The sequence below is a fragment of the Electrona antarctica genome (assembly GCF_951216825.1).
Source record: "Electrona antarctica genome assembly, chromosome: 16".
Taxonomy (NCBI): Eukaryota; Metazoa; Chordata; class Actinopteri; order Myctophiformes; family Myctophidae; genus Electrona; species Electrona antarctica.
The window spans coordinates 42,538,002-42,560,481 of NC_136797.1; the positions used below are offsets into that span (position 1 = coordinate 42,538,002).

The 22,480-nt window shown below is 44.0% G+C and overlaps 1 protein-coding gene across 5 annotated transcripts in view; it reads left to right on the forward strand.

Annotated features, from left to right (window-relative positions):
• The first annotated feature begins 4,241 nt into the window (after positions 1-4,241).
• sec31a (SEC31 homolog A, COPII coat complex component) overlaps positions 4,242-22,480 on the forward strand; it is a 33,539-nt gene continuing 15,300 nt past the window's right edge. For all 5 annotated transcript variants that reach the window (XR_013791984.1, XM_079525165.1, XM_079525167.1 and 2 more), the window contains exons 1-16: positions 4,242-4,532; positions 6,351-6,430; positions 7,129-7,252; positions 9,017-9,215; positions 9,574-9,669; positions 10,802-10,942; positions 13,139-13,281; positions 14,166-14,265; positions 14,672-14,833; positions 15,096-15,248; positions 15,400-15,624; positions 16,053-16,127; positions 17,317-17,358; positions 17,488-17,721; positions 18,490-19,849; positions 21,117-21,295. Coding sequence is in view for 4 of the 5 variants with exons in the window: in XM_079525165.1 (XP_079381291.1) it covers positions 6,352-6,430; positions 7,129-7,252; positions 9,017-9,215; positions 9,574-9,669; positions 10,802-10,942; positions 13,139-13,281; positions 14,166-14,265; positions 14,672-14,833; positions 15,096-15,248; positions 15,400-15,624; positions 16,053-16,127; positions 17,317-17,358; positions 17,488-17,721; positions 18,490-19,849; positions 21,117-21,295 (3,312 nt within the window). In the remaining variant the exon portion in view is untranslated. The remainder of the gene's footprint in view (positions 4,533-6,350; positions 6,431-7,128; positions 7,253-9,016; positions 9,216-9,573; positions 9,670-10,801; positions 10,943-13,138; positions 13,282-14,165; positions 14,266-14,671; positions 14,834-15,095; positions 15,249-15,399; positions 15,625-16,052; positions 16,128-17,316; positions 17,359-17,487; positions 17,722-18,489; positions 19,850-21,116; positions 21,296-22,480) is intronic.

Sequence of the window (22,480 nt, forward strand, 5' to 3'; positions counted from 1 at the left end):
GCCAGCCATTTGGTCCAACCCCATGTCCACAGCGCCAGCCATTTGGTCCAACCCCATGTCCATAGCGCCAGCCATTTGGTCCAACCCCATGTCCACAGCGCCAGCCATTTGGTCCAACCCCATGTCCATAGCGCCAGCCATTTGGTCCAACCCCATGTCCACAGCGCCAGCCATTTGGTCCAACCCCATGTCCATAGCGCCAGCCATTTGGTCCAACCCCATGTCCACAGCGCCAGCCATTTGGTCCAACCCCATGTCCATAGCGCCGGCCCTTTTGCCAAGGATGCGCTGCAGGCATCCAACATGGAAACGCTCCAGGGCCTTGATGTGACAGCTATATGTGGTCCATGCTTCACAGCTGTAGAGGAGGGTGGTGATACAGACAGCCTGGTAGACAGAAACCTTGGTGTGCAGATGAAGGTTGTTGTTCTGGAAGACCCGTCGCCGTAGTCTCCCAAAGGCAGCTGATGCCTGCTTGATCCGGTTTTGGATTTCACTGTCAATGCTGCAGTCTTCAGAGAGGATACTGCCCAGGTATTTAAATGATGGAGTTATTGTCAGTGGCTTGTGGTCAATGGTGAAGGCAGGCAGGGTGTGTGGGGTACTGGAACTCCATTGGCAGACCACTTCTGTCTTGGTGGTGTTGACAGACAGCCCCATCCTGCTGTAGGCCTTGACAACCACAGCAAGGATGGACTGGAGGTCCTGTGGAGAGTGTGCCACAAGAGCACAGTCATCTGCATACTGCAACTCAAGGACCTGCTCTGTGGACAGTTTGGTCTTTGCCTGTAGCCTCCTGATATTAAAGAGGTCACACACACACACACACACACACACACACACACACACACACACACACACACACACACACACACAATTAGACATGTAGAGATGTTATAGGCTACTGGGAATCAGAAAATTCTCAAAGCTAATTATGCATTAAAGTTGTGCAACTCACCTGCCAAAGAGATAACGGCATGCGGCAAAACACCGATTGCGGCAATACACCCTGGTAGAACGCAGAGACTGCCTCCCGGCCCTCCCGACTTCACCCCACGCCCAACAGACTCCACCCCACGCCCAACAGACTCCACCCCACGCCCAACAGACTCGACCCTACACCCAATGGAGAAATCGACCACAATTTCTACAACAGGGAAGTCGCTCCGTGGGGACATTTAGGTTCACGTTTATGGTTAGGGCAAATATCTGTCCCATCGTTGCATCGTGGCATCCATACACTATAGGCCTACTATACTATAGGGAAGTTGCTCCGTGGGGATATTTAGGTTGAGGTTTACGGTTAGGGCAAATATCTGTCCCATCGTTGCATCGTGGCATCCATACACTATAGGCCTACTATACTATATACTAGAGGGCAGCACGGGTCCATAAAATTGGACCCGGTCCGAAACGGACCCGGTGATATCAGAACAGAACCGATCCGGATCCGAAAACATTCTAATTGGCCGCACCCGGCCCGGACCCGGCCCCGAAAGTTTTGGATCCGGTCTGAAACGGACCCGTTAAAAACAGGATCCGATCCGAAATAAACCTACCCGTTCCGAAAGACCCGTTACACCCGTGGTGTGTCAAATCCTATATTATGCTTATTTTCGCCGTGACTGATTATGAGACTGAAGTGAACACTGTGACTGAACGTCAGCATCACCCCCGCCTCGACAAAGGAGCGCTGAAAATAGCCGATCTACAATAAGCTCGCAATGCGTCGCATGGTTAAGTACAGTTTGCACTGCGACTGCAGTGCAAACTGTACTTAACCATCTTCTTGTAGATCGTCTATTTTCAGCGCTTGCAGTTGCACAGCACAATGCAGAGCAGATTCAGAACAGAACTACATTTCCACGGACTTTCGTCTTATTAGATGTCCCCGTCTTCTGCATGTCGTAGGTAAGCAGTGAGTCACACTTTGTGCATTTAGCAGCACCAACATTTTTACCGTCCGCGTCGACAATGATAACAAAACTGTCCAAGACATCCGACTTCCCTTTAGGAGATTGCGTGCTGTAATCGTTTGATTGTAGTTTGCGTTTCACCTCGCTCAAGAAGGGGGCCGCCATGGTGATGATAGCTACTGTTCGTGTTGTGTGTGACTGTGCGCGCGCTGCGCACACACTGTGACACACCCACCACCAGTGGATACGTTCCATTTCCAAATCCTCGAGGCGTGTATTTTAGAACATAATCATTACAACGCAGTTGAACGCACGCATACCATAATGTCTATTTTCAAAACCTATTTTTAAAGTTGAAAGGTTTAATATATAATAAAAATCGGGTCCTGCACGGGCATTTCGGGTATTCTGCATTGCAGATGCCCGAAACGAGGCCTGCAGCTTTGAAATGGAACCGACCCGTTCCCCGACGGCATGTCAATATTGTGCACCCGACCCGGCTCGGTTCTCGGTTCGGATCTCGGGTATTCGGGTCCGGGTGGACCCGTGCTGCCCTCTACTATATACTATGGCAGTCGCGCTTCCAAGAGTTGGCGTCTCACAGTGATGACGTCATGCTGCCTCTAGCTAATCATAACGTATCATGATAAAGGCCCCTCTCTATCCTGATTGGATGAAGGCTGGGCCACCTGGACTGGAGGGTAAAGAGCAAATTGGATGATCCTCCTCCGCGGCCGCGCTGGACACTGCGCCCTTCCACACCAGACATGCTCCTGTTGAAACACGCACACAAAACAAGATGCGTTTGTCAAAATTATATATTTTTTGCCACGGACATATACAAAGGAGTGGACGAAAGTATTACCAGAAACACATAAAGAGCTAGCAGGTCTGTGTGTGTGTGTGTGTGTGTGTGTGTGTGTGTGTGTGTGTGTGTGTGTGTGTGTGTGTGTGTGTGTGTGTGTGTGTGTGTGTGTGTGTGTGTGTGTGTGTGTGAAAAAACTCACTGACCTAAAGTAGCCTATTCTATATAAAATGTAGGATAAAACTAGGATGTTTAAGTTGATGTTTATGGTGATAAATCTTCCCCCCCTAGTGGGGAAAGATAATACTTCTGGGAAGTAATTATTATTGTTTTAATTATGTATTAATACTTTTAACAACGTTTTGGCACTTAACCTTTTTGCGTAATTTAAATGCATTTTGTTCATCTTTCCAGCAAGAAATTGACGTTTTTTGATGCACTGACGTTTTATATACTATATATGTTTTTTTTTTTAAACTGTTAATAAAGTATAATTCAATCAAATAATGAAACAAACGATTCTCTGGTTGTTTGTCGCTATGGCAACATGGATCCCGCCTTGATTACGACGCTAAAAATAAAATAATAAAAAAACTAAAAAAAAACGGACATGCCCAATTGTGCTGACATCACATTTGTGACGTCAATGGCTGTTTTTAGCCCAATGGTTGATTTTTTGCAAAACTAATGCTTGGAATGGATTCAGCATCATGAAAACGCCCTAGTTTGACACGTCACATGCTACATAAAGCATGATGAAATTTTTAATATTTTGCCTTCTATAGGTTGTTAATGGTATGGTCACATTATGCCAATTATGAAAATTGCTCAACATATGCAAGTTAGCATCCGGCAGTTTGTTTGGCTTCCTTCAGACAATGCAGCAGCATAGATAACAAAAAAACAGCAAACAAAAGGGATAGAATAAAGTGTAAAAAAATAGCAAACAAAGAGTGAAATTTGTCCATGTTTTGTGTAGCAAAGTTTGTGTGGCGGAACTGGAACCCGGCCTATCGACTCGTTGCTGCAGCAACGCAGGCGTGCCAAATGTACCAAATGTAAAAGTACCCGTAGTGTAGAATGTCGACAATCGACATCAAATCTATGAAAAATGTTGACAATATAGCCGATCTACAAGCTCACGAGTCAGAATGCAATGATTTCCACATGGACGAAGTGGTGTTTTGTAATAAGGCCACAATGAATGGCCTGGTTCTATCGTTTTTATGTTAAATACATGCAAAGATGAAAGATAAGAATTAGAACGTGCTTACCTTGAGAAGTTATGTTACTGACGAAGTAACCTCGCCTCACCAGGCTTTTCACCACCTACTGACGAAGCACCCGAGTGACGAAGACAAGTTTGTTTACCGCATGGGTCTGGGCCTGCCTACAGGCACTGTGTTGTTGTGTAATTAAATCATGTATAGTGAATACAGCCTACAGTGTATGTAAATGCTCACTGCTCAGGGCTGTGCGCATGGATGATCTACGTCTCCCGGAAGGTGTTCTGTTGGTAGGAGGAGACTGTGTGCCTTTATGCCACGTTGATGTGGAGAGAGCAGAGTGAGTGGGGACGTGGACGGTGGAATTCACTCCACTCAACTCTTGTCTGTATCTGTCTGCAGCAGAGCGAGAGAGCCACGCATCGCCGGGACCCGTAGTTCTTCTTCAAGAGTCCCTTGTACAGTAGTAGATCTGGGCTGGGGGAGGGGGGAAAAAACCTTGCAGAGAGTGGAAGTTTAATTTCCAGCTTGCAAAAGCCCGTTTCATGCACGCGTTCATGTGAAGAGAGCGAAATCCAAGAGAAGGTAAGCGGATTAAGTTGTCATTTAAAAGTAACGTGATTCTCGTAGTTTTTCCGGGGGCTGGTTGAATGGGTAGCGGTAGGCACAGCCAAAAGGCTTCCTCGCTGAACTGTACTTCCCCGGTGCAACGGTGTCGCACGCCGGAAAAATAGCCGATCTGCAAGCTCAGCGCACTTCGCGTCCGCGACGCACGGTGAGCTTGCAGATCGGCTATTTTTCCACCAGCTACAGATAAAATAGCCCTTTAGCATCGCGACCAACAACAAGGCACGACTTGACTGTCTGCCACAGTGCCCCGTGTCTTCCTTTAGCGGCGAAGTGAGCGTTTGAATGGGAATGGCCACAATTCTAAATGGTTGAAGTCAGATTATGACTGTAGTCTTGGATTCAAGGCATGATCCATTCTAAATCCCATTTTTATTCTTAGCTCGCTAGCTAAAAGCTTCTGTGTAAACACAGACAGACCCTTTTAGGCACAGAGCAGAGCCTCCTGCACAAGTGCACATACTGTACTTTGCACACATTGTACTCTCTGTACATTAGAATACTATTTTACTGAGAATGTAGACTACGACCCGGTCGCTTATACTATTCGACCCCTTTTACCATTTAAGTCTCATTTGCTGCTATAAAGGCTATACGTGTCCTTTCTTAATATTAATCCGTATGTTATTATAGCCAGTTATGTATTGTCAACACAGTCTGCTGAGCATGTCACACCGATATTTCACTGCATTCATTCGTATGAGGGACAAAAATAAAAGTAAACCCCTTCGAATTGACAGACACCATGCCAAGCTTATTGTCAGTTATTGACCTTTTGTTTGCACGTTTAAAAAAACGTAATGAGATTGAGATATAGCAGTTGACAGAGTATGCTAAAAATGACATTTTGTCGGTTTGAGTTGTTATTTCATAATGTGACTTAATTGGTGTTTGCAGAAGGCCTTCTGTCTAGAAGCTTTGTTAATTTATGAATTAGAATGGAAATTGAAATCTTTTACGTGTAGACAGGGAGAGGTATTGAACTTATACTGAAGTGCAAGCTGTTGTTACCAAGTAACACATCCACTTTCCTTGGTTATGCAACGCAAGCCCATCCCTCATAATACATTGCATAATTACGCAAAACTCAGTATTTTACTTCCTATTACATTTTATATTTTTTATATTGACACATGCCTAGTATAGGCTATATATAGCCCATTTGTACCTGATACATAGAGGAAATCTGATAACAAGGTGTGTAATTGTAGGTCATCAGCTACACCCATTTGGGCAGGTGTCATTTATACATGCATAACCCTACTTGTCCCTATTCTGGGGTGAACATTCAACAAAAATAACAGATCTACCAGCATGTAGTTCTCCAGGCCTGTTTTGTCAAAGACATATTGGTATAAGGAAAAAAAGCTAGCTTTATATTGGGGGACCCTGGGACATCGATAAACAAAGTTAAGTATATTGTCGCTGGTGTAAATCTGTTTTTTTTATTCTAGAAAATAGTAAAACTATCTACAAGCTCACGACTAGCTTTGTCAGCTGTTGTACTTGTGAGCTTGTAGAGCTGCCAATGTCACTACTTTTGTGTGACACTTTGTACGATATGGAATTGGCATTCATTAAGAAAAAACATACGTTGAAATATGACCATGAGGTTTTTGCCCCAAACAATATGGTTTAAGTGGTTAAAGAAAAAGTTTCTTGATGACAAATTTGTCAAATTGGACCAATATCCCCTTTATGTAGATTACTTTGTTAAAGTATAAATTGTTTCTAATGTTCCTTCTGAAATGTTGCTTTGTCTTTTTTGCTATTCAGGATGAAACTGAAAGAGATCAGTCGCACAGCTATCCAGAGCTGGAGTCCAGCAAACCACCACCCAATTTACCTGGCAACAGGTATGAGTGTGATTGATGTACACAACACAAGACCACTACACATGTTGACACCTGCTGCTTTCAGTTTGTTACATTTCAGGCAATTATGTGGTAGAACATTTAAACTCAAACTAGTCTTGTGTGCTACTCATACTTCATACATCACACAAGCCTAATTTCCAGAGCTGGAGACTTGGACTTGAGCCAGACTTTAGTTACAAAGAAAGAATCAACACTTAAGTTGTGACTAGTCGTCTTGGACACAAATTACTTGAGACCTGACTTGTACTTGCACCAAAAGACTTAATCACGTCATGAACCCTGGCGTTTCATAATTAATAGGTGAACATTGGAATTTTTCATAGTAAAACGTATTATTCTGTCACTGCAGGTCTGGGGTATTACATTTGTTTTTGAATTACAAGTACATGGTTTGGAAAATATAGCTTTGTGGCACTTTATACTAGACACATACACACACACACTGGTCTCAGCTATGTAAGCACACACATTTTTATATATGGACATAGTCCGTATTCAGAGCTTGCTTATTATGAAGACTTCACTTGTGTGACCCGCTCATGAAGATTTGGACTTGCACCGAAACACAGCTCTGGTCATTTCCAATAAAGCGGTCACACATTATAGAACAATTTCACCGCATCATGTGCTGACACTGATCTGGCATTAACACATTTCAACGGCTGTCTTTCTTGCAGGAACATCAGCCAAGCAGTTGGATGCTTCCTTCAGCTCCAATGCCTCGTTGGAGATCTTTCAGCTGGATTTGGCCGATCCATCTCTGGACATGAAATTATGTGGCACATTCCCCACCCCTCATAGGTACTTACTTACATTGCGAGCTTGTAGATCGGCTATTTTCACTACTTCTTAAACATTTGTTTTCTAATTTGTGGAATTTCTTCGATTTTTCTTTGATTTCTTCATGAAAAAAATCATTGGATTTTGTTTTTAATTCATAAATCTTTCTTGGGAATGTTTTTTGAAAATGCTTTGAAATATTAATAATTAGAAACAAAATGTAGGAAACCAAAAATAAAGGCAGGGACCCATAAAAATATGTCTGTGACGCACAAAAACAGACCACTGGTTCCCAAACACTGGGTTGGGACCCATTTAATGGGTCGGGTGACTCGTGTCCCGACCCAGTGTTTTGGAACCAGTGGTTTGTTGATAGTCAATATACCAGTAAGACGCCCTGAGGGCGAGCTGTGGCGCTTTGGTATGGGCGGTCAGATCAACATGAAATGAATTCTGTACTGACCAATGGCCATATATGGAGCGTGTCTTGATTGTACAGGCTTTAATGAGGTCAGATCAACATATGAAATGTCAGAACAGGAAGGACGGGTGGGGAGGGTCAACATACAGGTCAGCTCCATATATGGAGATGAAAGGGTTTGAGGTCAGATGTAGAGTTGCTGGCCGGCTCCATGTATGCAGATCTAGGTGACGATCCAGTCTTCTCCATGTATGCTTATCCAGGGTTAAATGAGGTCAGTGTCGTGAACTTCATATATGGAGATGGCCATATATATGGTGGCGTGACATGTCACGAAGCTAGACCATATATGGAGGCGTGATGTCACGAGGCGTGACCATATATGGAGGCGTGATGTCACGAGGCGTGACCATATATGGAGGCGTGACTAACGGACGGGAGATGCAGGTTTTCATAGTAAATGCGACCTACGGTCACAATTGTCTCAGTGATTTGCCTCACAGCAAAAAGCTCCTGGATGTGAGCTCAACCAGTGCCTTTCTGTGTGGGTTCTGCATGTTATCCTCATGTTCACTTGGGTTTCCTCCAACAACAAAACAAAAGCACGCATGTTAGGAATGTGCTCCTGCAACTAGGGCCTGTCACAATTAATCACCACCTGAACGCAATTATTTGAGATGATAGTTATTATTTTTCATCAGAATTGTCTTCATCGTTCCGTGAAAAAAATGTCTATTTTGAAAAACATTGGGAAATAGCAGATGTACAAGCGAGCCTGTATATCGGCTATATGTGCTTTTTACATTTCTTTTCGAAAGTATAACATCATTAAATGTCCTATTTTGGCTGTTAATTTTGTTGTATCTTTAAGTTATTGGTAATTTCTGTCCTGTGCACGTTTTGTTTACAAAGGCTAAAAGACAACCTTTATTTTTACCATATGTTCTGATGTTCAATTCCCAAAACGCAAATCGTTAATCGCAATTATTTGTATCATGGCAACCGTCAAGTAAAATGTAATGATTGTACCAACCCTACCTGCTAGTTTTTTGTTTTTTGGCTTTTTTCTAACCTCAGCTGAAAACCCTCTGAATATGCCCATATGGGAATGCTTGAGGGTGCTTTGGAGGTGCAGCGATTTTCCGGCTGACACACTTTGGTTGTCGGGCACATCAAACCAAGCGTCTCATAGTAGAACTAAACATGTTGGCACAAGATAGAGCAGTGGTTCTCAATCAGTTTGTATGTTTTTCATGGAACCCCAAAATGTATATTATGTATTTGGCCACGGATCCCTGTTTAAATTGATGTTGTGCCAGGGAGTGTACAAAGTAAATGTTTTGTTTATTTTGTGCTCCCTTCAGATATCACAAGTTGGTGTGGGGTCCCCACGGAATGCAATCAGAGGGTCTCCCATCCGGGGTCCTGATTGCAGGAGGCGAGAACGGTGACATCATACTGTACGACCCGGCCAAGATCATAGCTGGTCAAAGTGACGCTATCATTTCTCAGAGTGACAAGCACACGGGGCCAGTGCGAGCTCTCGACGTCAACCCATTCCAGGTACTGTAGGCCAGTCATTCTGGACCTTTTTATTTTCAAGGACCCCCAGTTTGATATGCATTAGAGATTAGACTATAGTGTGGAACCCCATCTCTCCATTCCCCACTCAACACTTTAAATTTAGTTAACTCTGAGTGTGTGTATACAAATATATTTATACACCCTCAGAGTTACAGACCTGTAATGGTCTATTTGGACCCCTTGGCTATCCCCAGACCCGACGTTGAGAAACAATACTGTATGCTCAATATTCATGAAATACTGGTGAAATGTACATTGTTTACTTGTATATTGTTTGCTTGAATATTACTGATTGGCATCCAAAACAATACAACTTTTTCTCCCCTCTTTTACGTAGACAAATCTGATAGCATCTGGTGGAAATGAATCTGAAATATATATCTGGGACATGAATAACTTTGGAGCTCCAATGACACCAGGACCTAAAACTCAGGTACAGTACAGAAAGGATCCATTGTTGACCTGTCTGGAGCTGTCACAATCATGACTTTTTAGTCAACGATATATTTCTTTAAGTAATAGTGATGAATGATTTCATTGTTTTCGCCATTAAACATTGGACATATTGTTTTCATTTTAGGCTTTGTAAACAAAGATTGTACAGGGCAGATATAGCAAAAACCTAAATGCTATATATAAAGCCTACTTTGCTATTTTTCAAACCTTGATGTCTACCCTAAATGCCCAAAGTGCAAGGTTGAAGGTGACGATGACTGATTGAAATATGACGTTTATGGTCATTTCTTCATTACAGTAGCTCAAAATAATTGAATCAGGCCATTGTGTAATAATGGACGGTGGACATTGCAAAGTAACACCCTGACTTGAGAGAGACGCACCGTTGCTCTGCTAGTCTGCACCACACTTGACACAAACACTGTTCAGGGCTCTGCCATGAGAATACTCGCACCAGGGGCCACGCTGAACAACCCAGGTTACTGCTGCCAGGTGCCCCCTGCAGGAGACACACGTTGTCAAGGCACACTGTTGCTCCCATAGCCATAAATAAAAAAAGATGTCCGCTGCAGTTCATTGGAGCGCCGTGTATCGACTTGAGGGCGGAGGTGCCCCGGAATTGCGGAAGGCACACTACACCACGCTGCCAATCACACCATGTCTTTTCCGGGACTTGTCAGACCCGAACGTCCGCTCTGTGACGCACGCAGAAGATTCTGTGAAGCACTAGTCTTGTGTTGCCAGACTGTTGACACTCGCAATAGTTGTCTGGCTACGCGAGACTAGTGAAGCACCAACGCCGAAGCTTGCCCTCATTGAGTACAGACACCCCAGAGCCGAAGGAGGCGTCTACCTTTATATGTCTATGGTTGCTCCCATCTGCACCAAACTTGGCACAAACACTGTTCAGTGGTCTGCCATGAAAATAATCACACACAAAAACCTAAGTTGCACACATATAGGGCACTGCAGCAGTGATTTGAATATTAATATTGATGTTATGTTGTCCGCGACTAATGGGCTGATGCCTACAGCGGCGACTAGTGGTCATAGTCATTGACCAATTGGTCAAACATCTATAATATTTTGGTGTTTGTGTGTTTGATCAGCCTCTGGAGGACATCAGCTGCATTGGGTGGAACAGACAGGTGGCTCACATCCTGGCCTCGGCCAGCCCCGGTGGACGAGCCTCTGTTTGGGACCTGCGCAAGAACGACCTCATCATCAAAGTCAGCGACCACAGCAACAGAGTAAGTGTTGTTCAACTCCGTACCGTGCCTTAATACAGTGTGGGCGTTTTTTTTTTAACTCTCGTCAGCATAACCTCAGAAAAAGAGTTTAAGACACAAGAAACCATATCTTAAAGCATGAATGGTTGTATTAATTTGAGCAACACAAGATGTACACTGGCACAAACTACCCTCAAGTGATTCCGGTTTGTCTTTAGTTTGAAAATACATCAAAAATGCGATTAATAATCCGTTCCTAATGGATAAAGCCTTGGCCTGGAAGAGAGGTGATCAGGTGGTCCCCAGCCTTCATAGAGTGTTTCAACAGTGGCGTGCACAGACATTTAGAGGGGCAGGTGCTCAAGTAAAAAAAGGGCACCTTGTGCAGCGCGTGGAACCGGCCGGTTGCCTTAACCCATTTTGGGCGGGAACCCCTTTTGGTGTTAACATCATGTTTTGCTTTAGCTATTGAAAAATAGCAGATCTACAAGCTCATAGCGCGCCACCGAGTGGCGCGCTACGAGCTTGTAGGTCTGCTATTTTTGAAAAATAAAAAGTTTTTTTTTTTTTTTCTCAAAAGGGCACATTGCCAAAAGGGCAGGGGGTGCTCTAGCACCCCCTAGTGTCTATCTGTGCACGCCACTGTGTTTCAACCCGTGGCCAAAGGACTGCCACTCTCTTCCAGGCTTCCAGAGGTCACAGCTTTCTAAAACCTTACCTCTCTTCAATACAACTACACGCTGGTTGCTCTGGGTGAATTCAATTATTATAATAATTATGACTCTATGCTTTAAGCATATGAGTAATACTCATACCTTCCTTGACAACAGCGCTTCTAAAACGTTCATTTTTAAAGACCCCCTAGTTTGCCATGCTTTAGACCATGGAGGGTACCCATAACTCTTGAGTGTACAAATCAAATCGACCCTCACGTCTTACGTTTCTATTTGGTTCCATTTTTTGCACACTCTCAGAGTTACAGACCTGTAAAAGTGTTTGCACACTGGTGCGTTTTTTGGAACGAATATTGGAGCGAATTTTGAAGGACCTACATTTTTTTTTTACCACCTTTGTCCTTTATGTCAATCATGTTGCATTGCATGCACACTGCCGCTGAATATTCCGTTCGTATAAAGTTTTAATTTTCCACAGTGGGGTGTTGGTGACAGGCTGACAGCTAGTGATAGCCTACTACTTTAGGATCCGCACAAAACGCAGCAAAAAAACGCACCACAGTGCAACCACCTTAAGAGTTAATTTTAGAAGTGCTCCGATTGATCGGCCACCGATCGGCAATTTACCTGATCTGGAGAAACCGATCTTTTATACCATTCAAGTGGTATACAAGTCAATCAGATATATAGTATAATATAGTTTTGCATCTTTGTGACGGGCCTAAACATTCTCTCCTTCCTCGCCACACACAGGAACAGTTTTGATGTGGGTTTTGACATATAATAATTTTGGAAATAATAACATTTTCCCATTACGCACAAGATCAGTATCGGTATTGGCCGATTTATGAGAAAAACAATCTGATCTATTCTGTTGGTCCCCAGACAAATTTTGAGAACAACTGCCTGAAAAGCTGCATGCCTGCATCCAAAACATTGATGTCGTATCTGGCGTATTTGGCATTATTTATTTGTATTTGGCAGCTTTAATCCATTGAGACCTGGAACGCATCCATGTCACGTTAGCGTTTAACCATTAACCCATTTTGGGCGGGAACCCCTTTTGGTGTTTTAAACATTATGTTATAATTTAGCGATTGAAAAATAGCAGATCTACAAGCTCATAGCGCGCCACCGAGTGGCGCGCTATGAACTTGTAGGTCTGCTATTTTTGAAAAATCGTTAAAATGTGCCTCAAATCTTTCCGAAAATTGTCATGATTTAGAAAACTTTTTTTTTTTAAATTTCGACGTCAGGCCTGAATGGGTTAACCACATCTGGCATTGTACTATTTAGTTTCATGAAGAATAGGGTTGGTATTCGGAACTGGAGGAACCGGATTCAACATTGAGGAACTGGAATCATAACACAAACCGGTGTTATCACATTGTCGGAGCTGGTATTCTATGTGAACTTCACCTCTGCTGTACAATTTCAATACCAGTGGTTCTCAAACACATTTCTTTCAGTTCATTCAGCGATTTAATTTAGCTTTAATCCATGACTACTTATGCCTGTTTGTTTGTGCCTGGGATTTGTTCAGATGCATTGCTCTGGGCTGGCGTGGAACCCGGAAGTGGCCACTCAGCTGGTCCTGGCCTCCGAGGATGACCGAATGCCTGTCATCCAGATGTGGGACTTGCGATTCGCCACCTCCCCTCTCAAGATCTTTGAGAACCACACACGGTAATGCAGTTCACAGTGTTTGTGAGGAGCATGTACAGGCTCTGCTGGCTTGATGTATGCTTTGTCGTGCACAATATTCTTAGAACTAGTAGAAATGTTTTGGAGATGCACGGTACTTGGGTAATGGGTATATAATCAAAGTAAAACTGATTGATTAATTGATTGAATACTTTATTAATACATTTGTTAACATCCTCAGTTGGCTTGTTTCAATTGTGGTCTGTCTATCTATTGTACTCGACTCATCAATAATATGGTAATATACAGTAACAATACATACTGGTGGAAAACTCAGCATTATCAACAGGTATATGTACCAGCTCAGTGGTGGTTAGAGTGTCCGCCCTGAGACTGGGAGGTCGGGGTTCAATCCCCGGCCGGGTCATACCAAAGACTCTAAAAATGGGACCCAGTGCCTCCCTGCTTGACACTCAGCATCAAGGGTTGGATTGGGGGTAAGTCCCTGCGACATACTAGCGTCATGTCCAGGGGGTGTACTTGTACATCAAGCTGCCTCACGCTACAGAAACAGGAGATAGGCTCCTGCCCTATGGGCCTCATGGCTCGGCAAGGCTACTTACTATATGTACAAAGAACGGAGGGGTGGGGAGGAAGACAATGCTAAGGTTGGGATTAGGGTTGTCCCGATCCGATTCCGCAAAAAAAAATGTGATCGGGCATCACTAGTATCAATATTATGATGTCTGTGATTTGGGATATTATACTATTGTGATATGGCATAAATGTGTTCTATAAAAATATAAATATCGGATCGGGAAAACTTGGTATGGACAGATGTGTGCATGTCGATGCTCAAACGCAGCATTAATTTATGAAAGAAGTTGTGGATATAATAAAGGGTTTCTGTGGTGGTGTTTCTCCAGGGGAGTCCTGTCCATCGCATGGAGTTTGGCGGACCCAGAGCTGCTCCTGAGTTGTGGGAAGGACAGCAGAATTCTGTGCTGGAATCCTAACACAGCTGAGGTAAATATTCAGACAATAGTTACATCAACCACAGGTCCCTCATTCAATAATTCAGTGTGGACTACCAATTACAAATTCAAGTTCATTCGGTTCATTGAATTATGTCGTCTTTGTCAGGCAGAAACCTCTTGTCTCCATATTCTAAACCTAACCCTTTTTTCCTAAATGAACCATTCTTCTTGATCATCCTACAGCGTCACACCAAAACGGCAAAAGTAGCAGATCTATAAGCTCGAAACGCTGCACTACTTGATATGAATGAGTTATGAAAAGCAACAGTTTTGGACATGAGGTTTCCTTTCCTTCCGACAGAGATGATATACTATAGGTTTTTGTTCCATTGCCATAGGAAGATTGTTTTGTTTGCACCACCGTGACTGACTTCATGCATTGTTGTACTCTCCAGGTTATATACGAGCTCCCCACCAGTACTCAGTGGTGCTTTGACATCCAGTGGTGTCCCAGGAACCCTGCTGTGCTGTCTGCCGCAGCCTTCGACGGTCACATCGGCGTCTACTCCATCATGGGGGGTAGTAACCATGCACAGAACCAGAGGGATGCTGACCAGGTAAGGCAGGAGTGTCAAGTAGTGCTGCACGATTCTTGCTCAAAATGTAAATCTCCTTTCCTCCACAAGAATTGAGATCACGATTCTCACACGATTCAAATTTCTTTCCATGAAAAATATTTATGGTCTTTAGTCTGTAGTTGCTGTAATATTACTACATTCAAAATGTGGCACCTGGAACCAACTACTGTGGAAGGTCAATAGACCGAACGCCTGCAATAAAAAATACCCGATTATGCGATTTGAGTTTTTCGCGTTGCAGATCAGCAACTCATTCATGAACATGGATCCGTTCGGGACGGGACAGACCCTACCTCCGCTGCAGCTGCCCCAGACCTCTGCGCTCCCGGCTACCTACAAGCCTCTGAAAAAGCCTCCCAAGTGGCTCCGCAGACCTGTGGGAGCCTCGTTTGCTGTACGTTGAGACAGAATTGTGATTGTGAGCTTACAAGCTTTCACTGTTTATTTTGTAGACCGCTTGCCTATAATGATGTGCCCAAACATTTTAGGCAACCATCGTGTTAAATGGTTTTAAACAAAGCCTTTGGTTTCTTTCTCCGCTCTAGTTCGGTGGGAAGCTGGTGTCTCTGGAGAACGTGAAGGCCGCTACGCCTCAGCAGGCCGCTCCGCCCGTGGTACACGTCAGCCAGGTGGTGACGGAGACGGCCTTGTTGGAGCGCTCCAGAGCGCTGCAGGCCACGCTGTCCGCGGGGGACTACCAAAACTTTTGCCAGAGCAAGATCGACACGGCGCAAACCGACTTCGAGAAGACAGTCTGGTCGTTCCTGAAGGTATGACCGGTTTACTGAAGCTGTGATAAAGAAAAACTTGCTGATATTATAAAAAGAAAATGTATTCTAAATCCAGAAAATGTGTTATGTATTTGGCCACGGACCCGCATCTTAAAATATTTTGTTAACAGAGACTCTCATATGCAAGGATTTGAGTTAAAAATGTTTGCTTTAGAAGAATATATTCAAAGATCTACAAGCTATTTGCGTGACACGACATCATACAGGATAAACAAGTGAAAGTGATGAAACAAAGAAGTGGATGATTTATTTTCTGTTAAAGAGATGGGAAGATCCCGGGCAATTACTGAAGAAACACTATAGTAATGAACTAATGATTACTATAAGAACATGGAGCTTTATCCTTTTAACAAAGACTTTTTGTCTTAACAAAATACTGTTCTTTGTGTGACTTTTCTGTTTGCCAGGTTAACTTTGATAACGATGTCCGTGAAAAGTACCTGGAGCTTTTGGGTTACAACAAAGAGGAACTTGCTTTAAAGGTGAGTTCTATGGTTTAGACAACAACCTTCAAAGGTTCCCATGTATTAGGCTTTTAAACCCTTTTCCCCCAAACAAGATGTCTCGAAATTGATTGGCGGAATTGCCATGCTCTGATAGAGCAGTGGTTCTCAAACCATGTCTCCCCGGGACCCAAACTAGTGAAAATAGCAGAGCTATTTATTAAACATTTGTTTTCAAATTTATGATTTTTCGTTCATTTCTTCATGAAATTACTGAAAAGAATCATTGAATTTGTTTTTAATACTTGAAAAATGTAGCTTTTTTGGGAATGTTTTCTGAAATGTTTTGAAATAATAATTAAAAACAAAATGTGGGGAACAAAACATAAAGGTACCTATACAAATGTGTCTGCGACCCACAAATGGGTCCTGACCCACTGTTTGGGAAACGGTGCTGTAGAGCAGGGGTTCTCAACGTTTTTGGCCGGGGACCCCCGGAAATGCTTTGGCAATGTCTCGGGACCCCCGTCCCGACCCCCAATATAACCATTTTGGGCGGGAACCCCTTTTGGTGTTTTAAGCATTGTTATAATTTAGCTATTGAAAAATAGCAGATCTACAAGCTCATAGCGCGCCACCGAGTGGCGCGCTATGAGCTTGTAGGTCTGCTATTTTTGAAAAATCGTGAAAATAAAATGTAAATTTATTTTTATTCTTTTTTTTTTTTTTTGAAAATAATTTTGGGACCCCCTAAAATAATTTGGCGACCCCCCCCGAGGGGTCGCGACCCACGGGTTGAGAACCCCTGCTGTAGAGAACACTTTGATCACTCCATGTCCATGGCCTTTTCTCTATTGCCGAAATGTCAACTTTATGAAAGAATGAAGGTTGTAGGTTCGATCCCTGCCTGGGGTCAGCAAGGGCATGCGGTCGCAACGGGTTCCTAACGCCAAAGCAAATGGGTTCAGATCTGAGCCAAGTCTCTTGAGGAGGCGCGTCTGAAGCCTGTCCTGGATGGGGTATCCGGACGTAAAAAACAAATCCATTTCATAAAAATTGAATGGGCAAATGATTTTGTTCAACCCATGGCCATTTCGCTAGATTATTCAACAAGTATGCCTTCCCACATGGAATTCTGCCACTAATAATGAATGAATTTACTTTAATTTCCATTTTTGTTCACATTAGTGAGATTGTGGGACTCTATAACTTTGATTCTTCTTCGCAGATTTCAGCAGCACTGGAGGAAAAGACCACTCAGCCAGTGGAGGTAAGAGGTATCAGCTTGTCTGGGAGTTTAAAGACTAATTTATACTTGGTTGTGCAAGCTCACAACGTGTTGATCATGTAAACCGGCTAGTTTCTAATTTTGTCTGTGTATTTCTCACTCAATCTCCAGCCTTTACCCGTGGTAGAACTGACTGCTCCTCCAGCCAATCTGCAACTTCTAGAAGACTCTGGTCTTCTCCCATGTGTTAATGACTCCCCAGCAGCAGTATTTGACCTGATTGCTCAAGCAAATGTCAAGCCAGAAGAGGCCCAGCTCACAGAAGAGGAAGCAGTGTCCACAGAACCAGAGCCAAGTGCTGAGCTGCTCCTTCCAGGGGAGGAGACAGACATCCCTTTGGAGGAGGTACAGCTCTTCTGTAACTCTAGGCCAGTGATTCACGCACTTCGAATGTTATCAACCGATAATCACCAGTAGGTTAGGCTCGCCTGGAGCCTACTGGCTGCAATTAGGAAACACAGAAGTGAAGTTACTGCCGCCTAAGCGAACACATTGTGAAACTGACTTACATGGCCGGTTAAGACTGAGGTTAGGGTTAGTAATAGTCAGTAGGCTCAGACGAGCCTGCTGGCTCGATTGCATTTGAGTGATAAGTAACCTACCGGTGATTATTGGTTGATTTTCATTCCAATCCGTAAGTGATTCCCAGCGTGTGGGCCGTGAGGCTATTGCAAGTGGGCCCCCAAATCATTGGCAATTTTATTGATAACTAAAACCTACTCTGAAAGAAAGTAGAGAGCTATTTCTGAACTTCTAAAGAAACTTTTAAGAAAAACTCCACTGATGCTGCTGGCAGCTCAGGGGATAGTAGGTGTGGAATGCCGTTGACATACAATAAAGAAAATTACTAATTTCTAAATTAGGCGTATTACATATGAATGCATGCTCGTTTAGACCTATTAGTAGTTACTCATTTAGACTCACTAAGCGGTGTTACTTTCTTTCTTTTCATATTAGGCTCCTGACAGAATTAATTTTTTTGGCCAATAATGCCTCTTTTGATCATAAACGTTGCCTACCCCTGATGTAACGCCAAATATCTTCAATAGTTGCTCCATTGATTAAAAACATTACAATGGATAAGTTTGTTCTTTTCTTTTTCTGGCGTTTCAGGAAGCGATTGCATCAATAGTAGAGGAGCCCAGCAGTGCAGAAGAGCCCCCAGCCCTGGTGGAAGAACCCGCCGAGATATCAGCCCTGGTGGAAGAACCCGCCGAGATATCAGCCCCGGTGGAAGAACCCGCCGAGATACCAGCCCTGGTGGAAGAACCCGTTGCCATAACAGCCCCGGTCGAAGATCCCACTGTCATACCAGCCCCGGTCGAAGATCCCACTGTCATACCAGCCCCGGTCGAAGATCCCACTTTCATACCAGCCCTGCTGGAAGAACCTCCTGAGGTACCAGTCCTGGAGGAAGAACGTGCCGAGATACCAGCCCTGGTTGAGGGAACTGCTGAGGTTCCGGCCTTGATTCAGGTCCCATCCCTGTTTGAAGATGGATCTGCTGCCTTCCCAGGCCTGATTGAGGGATCCGCTGCTTTCCCAGCCCCGATTGAGGGATTTTCTGCCTTCCCAGGCCTGATTGAGGGATCCGCTGCTTTCCCAGCCCCGATTGAGGGATTTTCTGCCTTCCCAGGCCTGATTGAGGGATCCGCTGATTTCCCAGCCCCGATTGAGGGATTTTCTGCCTTCCCAGGCCCGATTGAGGGATCCGCTGCTTTCCCAGCCCTGATTGAGGGACCTGCCGAGTTCCCAGCCTTTGTTGGGGGACCTGCTGAGGTTCCATTCTGGACTGAAGAACCCACTATGGTTCCAGTCTTGACTGAGGAGCCTGCTACGATTCCTTTCTTGACTGAGGAGCCTGCAATGATTCCTTTCTTGACTGAGGAGCCTGCTACGATTCCTTTCTTGACTGAGGAGCCTGCAATGATTCCTTTCTTGACTGAGGAGCCTGCAATGATTCCTTTCTTGACTGAGGAGCCTGCAATGATTCCTTTCTTGACTGAGGAGCCTGCTATGATTCCTTTCTTGACTGAGGAGCCTGCTATGATTCCTTTCTTGACTGAGGAGCCTGCTATGATTCCTTTCTTGACTGAGGAGCCTGCTATGATTCCGGACTTGGTTGATGGACCTGTGGAGGTTCCAGCCTTGGTTGATGAACCGTTACCTGCTATGGTTCCTGTCTTGACTGAGGAACCTGCCATGGTTCCTGTCTTGACTGAGGAACCTGCCATGGTTCCTGTCTTGACTGAGGAACCTGCCATGGTTCCTGTCTTGGTTGAGGAACCTGCCATGGTTCCTGTCTTGACTGAGGAACCTGCCATGGTTCCGGTCTTGGTTGAGGAACCTGCCATGATTCCGGACTTGGTTGAGGGACCTGTGGAGGTTCCGGCCTTGATTGAGGAACCTGTGGAGGTTCCAGCCCCGCCCCCAGCCACTACAGAATTGACCACCCCTCTCCGCATCAGCCAAGGTAAATGATACATAACTTGCGGAGTTAGTTCAGTCAGGTATACTCGAGCGGGTTTTTGCTATGCTCAAGGGACAAATATATTTGAGGGGTTAATGTGCTGCATTACTATGTGGGTGTATACAGTGTTGCAAGACCCACATGTAATTCGCTGATGTGGCAGTCAGCTGACCAATTGGGTGGGGTATTTAAGCTCACCTAGACTGCATGCTCTTCCTGCCTTCCTACTGCATATGGTTCCTGGTTGTTATGTGATGTTTGCTCCCACCGCCACCCCAGCACCACCGGTGGGCTCTGTTATCTTTGTTCCCCATGGGGGTTGTTATTGTATATCTATCTCCCTTCTCTTAATGTTTAATGATGGTGTTTAATTGTGCCAAGCAGGGAGAAAAATGTAGGAGCCAAACGCCAAGATAATATATTATATGCACACTTGTATTCTCATTCTATAATAAATATTGGTTAAATCTATTTGTGAGTTATCTGATCATCTGATCATCTTTTCCATGATTCATAAAAAAATTACGAAATGTACATCATAGGTGCGCTGTTTTTCAACCCAGAGCTTATTCAAGTGTTGATTCCCATAATGTGTAATGAATTAATTACAGTAAAACCACAACCACCCAAATGTGTTCATATTTCTGGGGCAAACATACTGCCAAAGTTGCAGATCTACAGGATCACAACATGTTGTGAGCTTACAGATCGGCTACAGTATGTTCGGCGAAGAGATTTGTACCGTGTAGAGGGAAATACTAGCAGGCCTAGTATAGAGCCCTGGGGTTCCCCGGTCAGCTAAGTATTATTTAATCAGTGGTTCTCAAACTTGCATACATGCTGTTTGCTGGGTGTCATGCATCTTCATCCACGTGCATGACATGCACATTGCTGCGAATATTCGTATATTCTGAAAAGCTCTCACTGTCGCTTAATAAAAGATTACGATGATAATGAATGCGGTTTCAAACTTTCAATGCACATGTGGACGATAACGAGTGTGTTTCAATGCACATGTGGACGATAACGAGTGTGTTTCAATGCACATGTGGACGATAACGAGTGTGTTTCAATGCACATGTGGATGATAACGAGTGTGTTTCAATGCACATGTGGACGATAACGAGTGTGTTTCAATGCACATGTGGACGATAACGAGTGTGTTTCAATGCACATGTGGACGATAACGAGTGTGTTTCAATGCACATGTGGACGATAACGAGTGTGTTTCAATGCACATGTGGACGATAACGAATGTGTTTCAATGCAGATGTGGACGGGCTCATCACGCAGGCCCTGCTGACGGGAGACTTTGCGGGAGCGGTGGATCTGTGTCTCCATGACAACCGCATGGCGGACAGCATCATCCTGGCCATAGCGGGAGGCACAGAGCTGCTGGAGAAGACCCAGAGGAAGTACTTCACAAAGACCACCAGCAAACTGACCAAGGTGACCTGACCATAGAGCTGTGAATCTCAAAACTTTTTTTATTTCAAGTACCCCCAGTTTGATATTGATATGCATTAGGCCCACGTACCCCCCCCATAACTAAAGATGTAGGGCCTACCGATATTTTCCTTCCCAATACAGATTCCCATAACTTGTGTGGGGTCCAGTTGTCTCTGGGTTCCTTGAGGGGGTTCCAAATGGAGCCTTGCAGCTCTGTAACTCAGGGTGTACAAATGGAAGTACACTCTCTCTGAGTTATGAGGGTCCTTGAAATTAAAAAGTAAAAAGAGAACCACTGATCTGGGAATAAATACAAATGTAGTGCAGCTGCAGCTACAAGTTAGTAAAGTAATAATGTAAATCGTACAGCATTACTATAAAATGAATGAGTGGCCGCGGTTACATGCAGGCTGATCATTCCGAATAAAATACATCCGAAGTAATGTTTTTTGCTGCGTGTTTACATGGGAAATGGTCATTCCGAATGAGCGTTTACAAGGAGATGTGATATAAGACATGATACATGTTAATTCACGTGAAACTACGCCATCTGTTGGACACTCAGTTCATTCATTCATGTGACTGTCTCAACAATAGGCTACAAACATTACAGACGAAAGACGATACTTTGAAATTGAGAGAGAGAGAGTTGAACATACACACACACACACGGAGCAGTAAACAGGGGGGGACATTTATCAACTTTTCGCTGTGCACCTCACAAGACTATTTGGTTTATTTGTGACTCGTCTTTGCACAATGCACGTACATTGTGTAAGTAAGCGCTGATCTACAGGCTGACAACGTGTCCCATCTGTGGTCTTGTACATCGCATACAGCATATAATGCATAGCTTATCTGCACGATACACCATCGCCGCATCATTATGGCATAAAGTAGGCTACCAATTGGGTGTTTAATACTAGATTGATTGCAGCTGCTCATCAATGCAATTAAACTGCAAAGCCGTTATGTTTCATGACGTTTTGGTTGCAACTTGGAATAGGCAAGTTATAGCCTATAAAAGTTTAAAGGGATAGGATGGACATTATAGCGATAATAGCGTATTCTTGGGACTGTGTGTGTGTGTGTGTGTGTGTGTGTGTGTGTGTGTGTGTGTGTGTGTGTGTGTGTGTGTGTGTGTGTGTGTGTGTGTGTGTGTGTGTGTGTGTGTGTGTGTGTGTG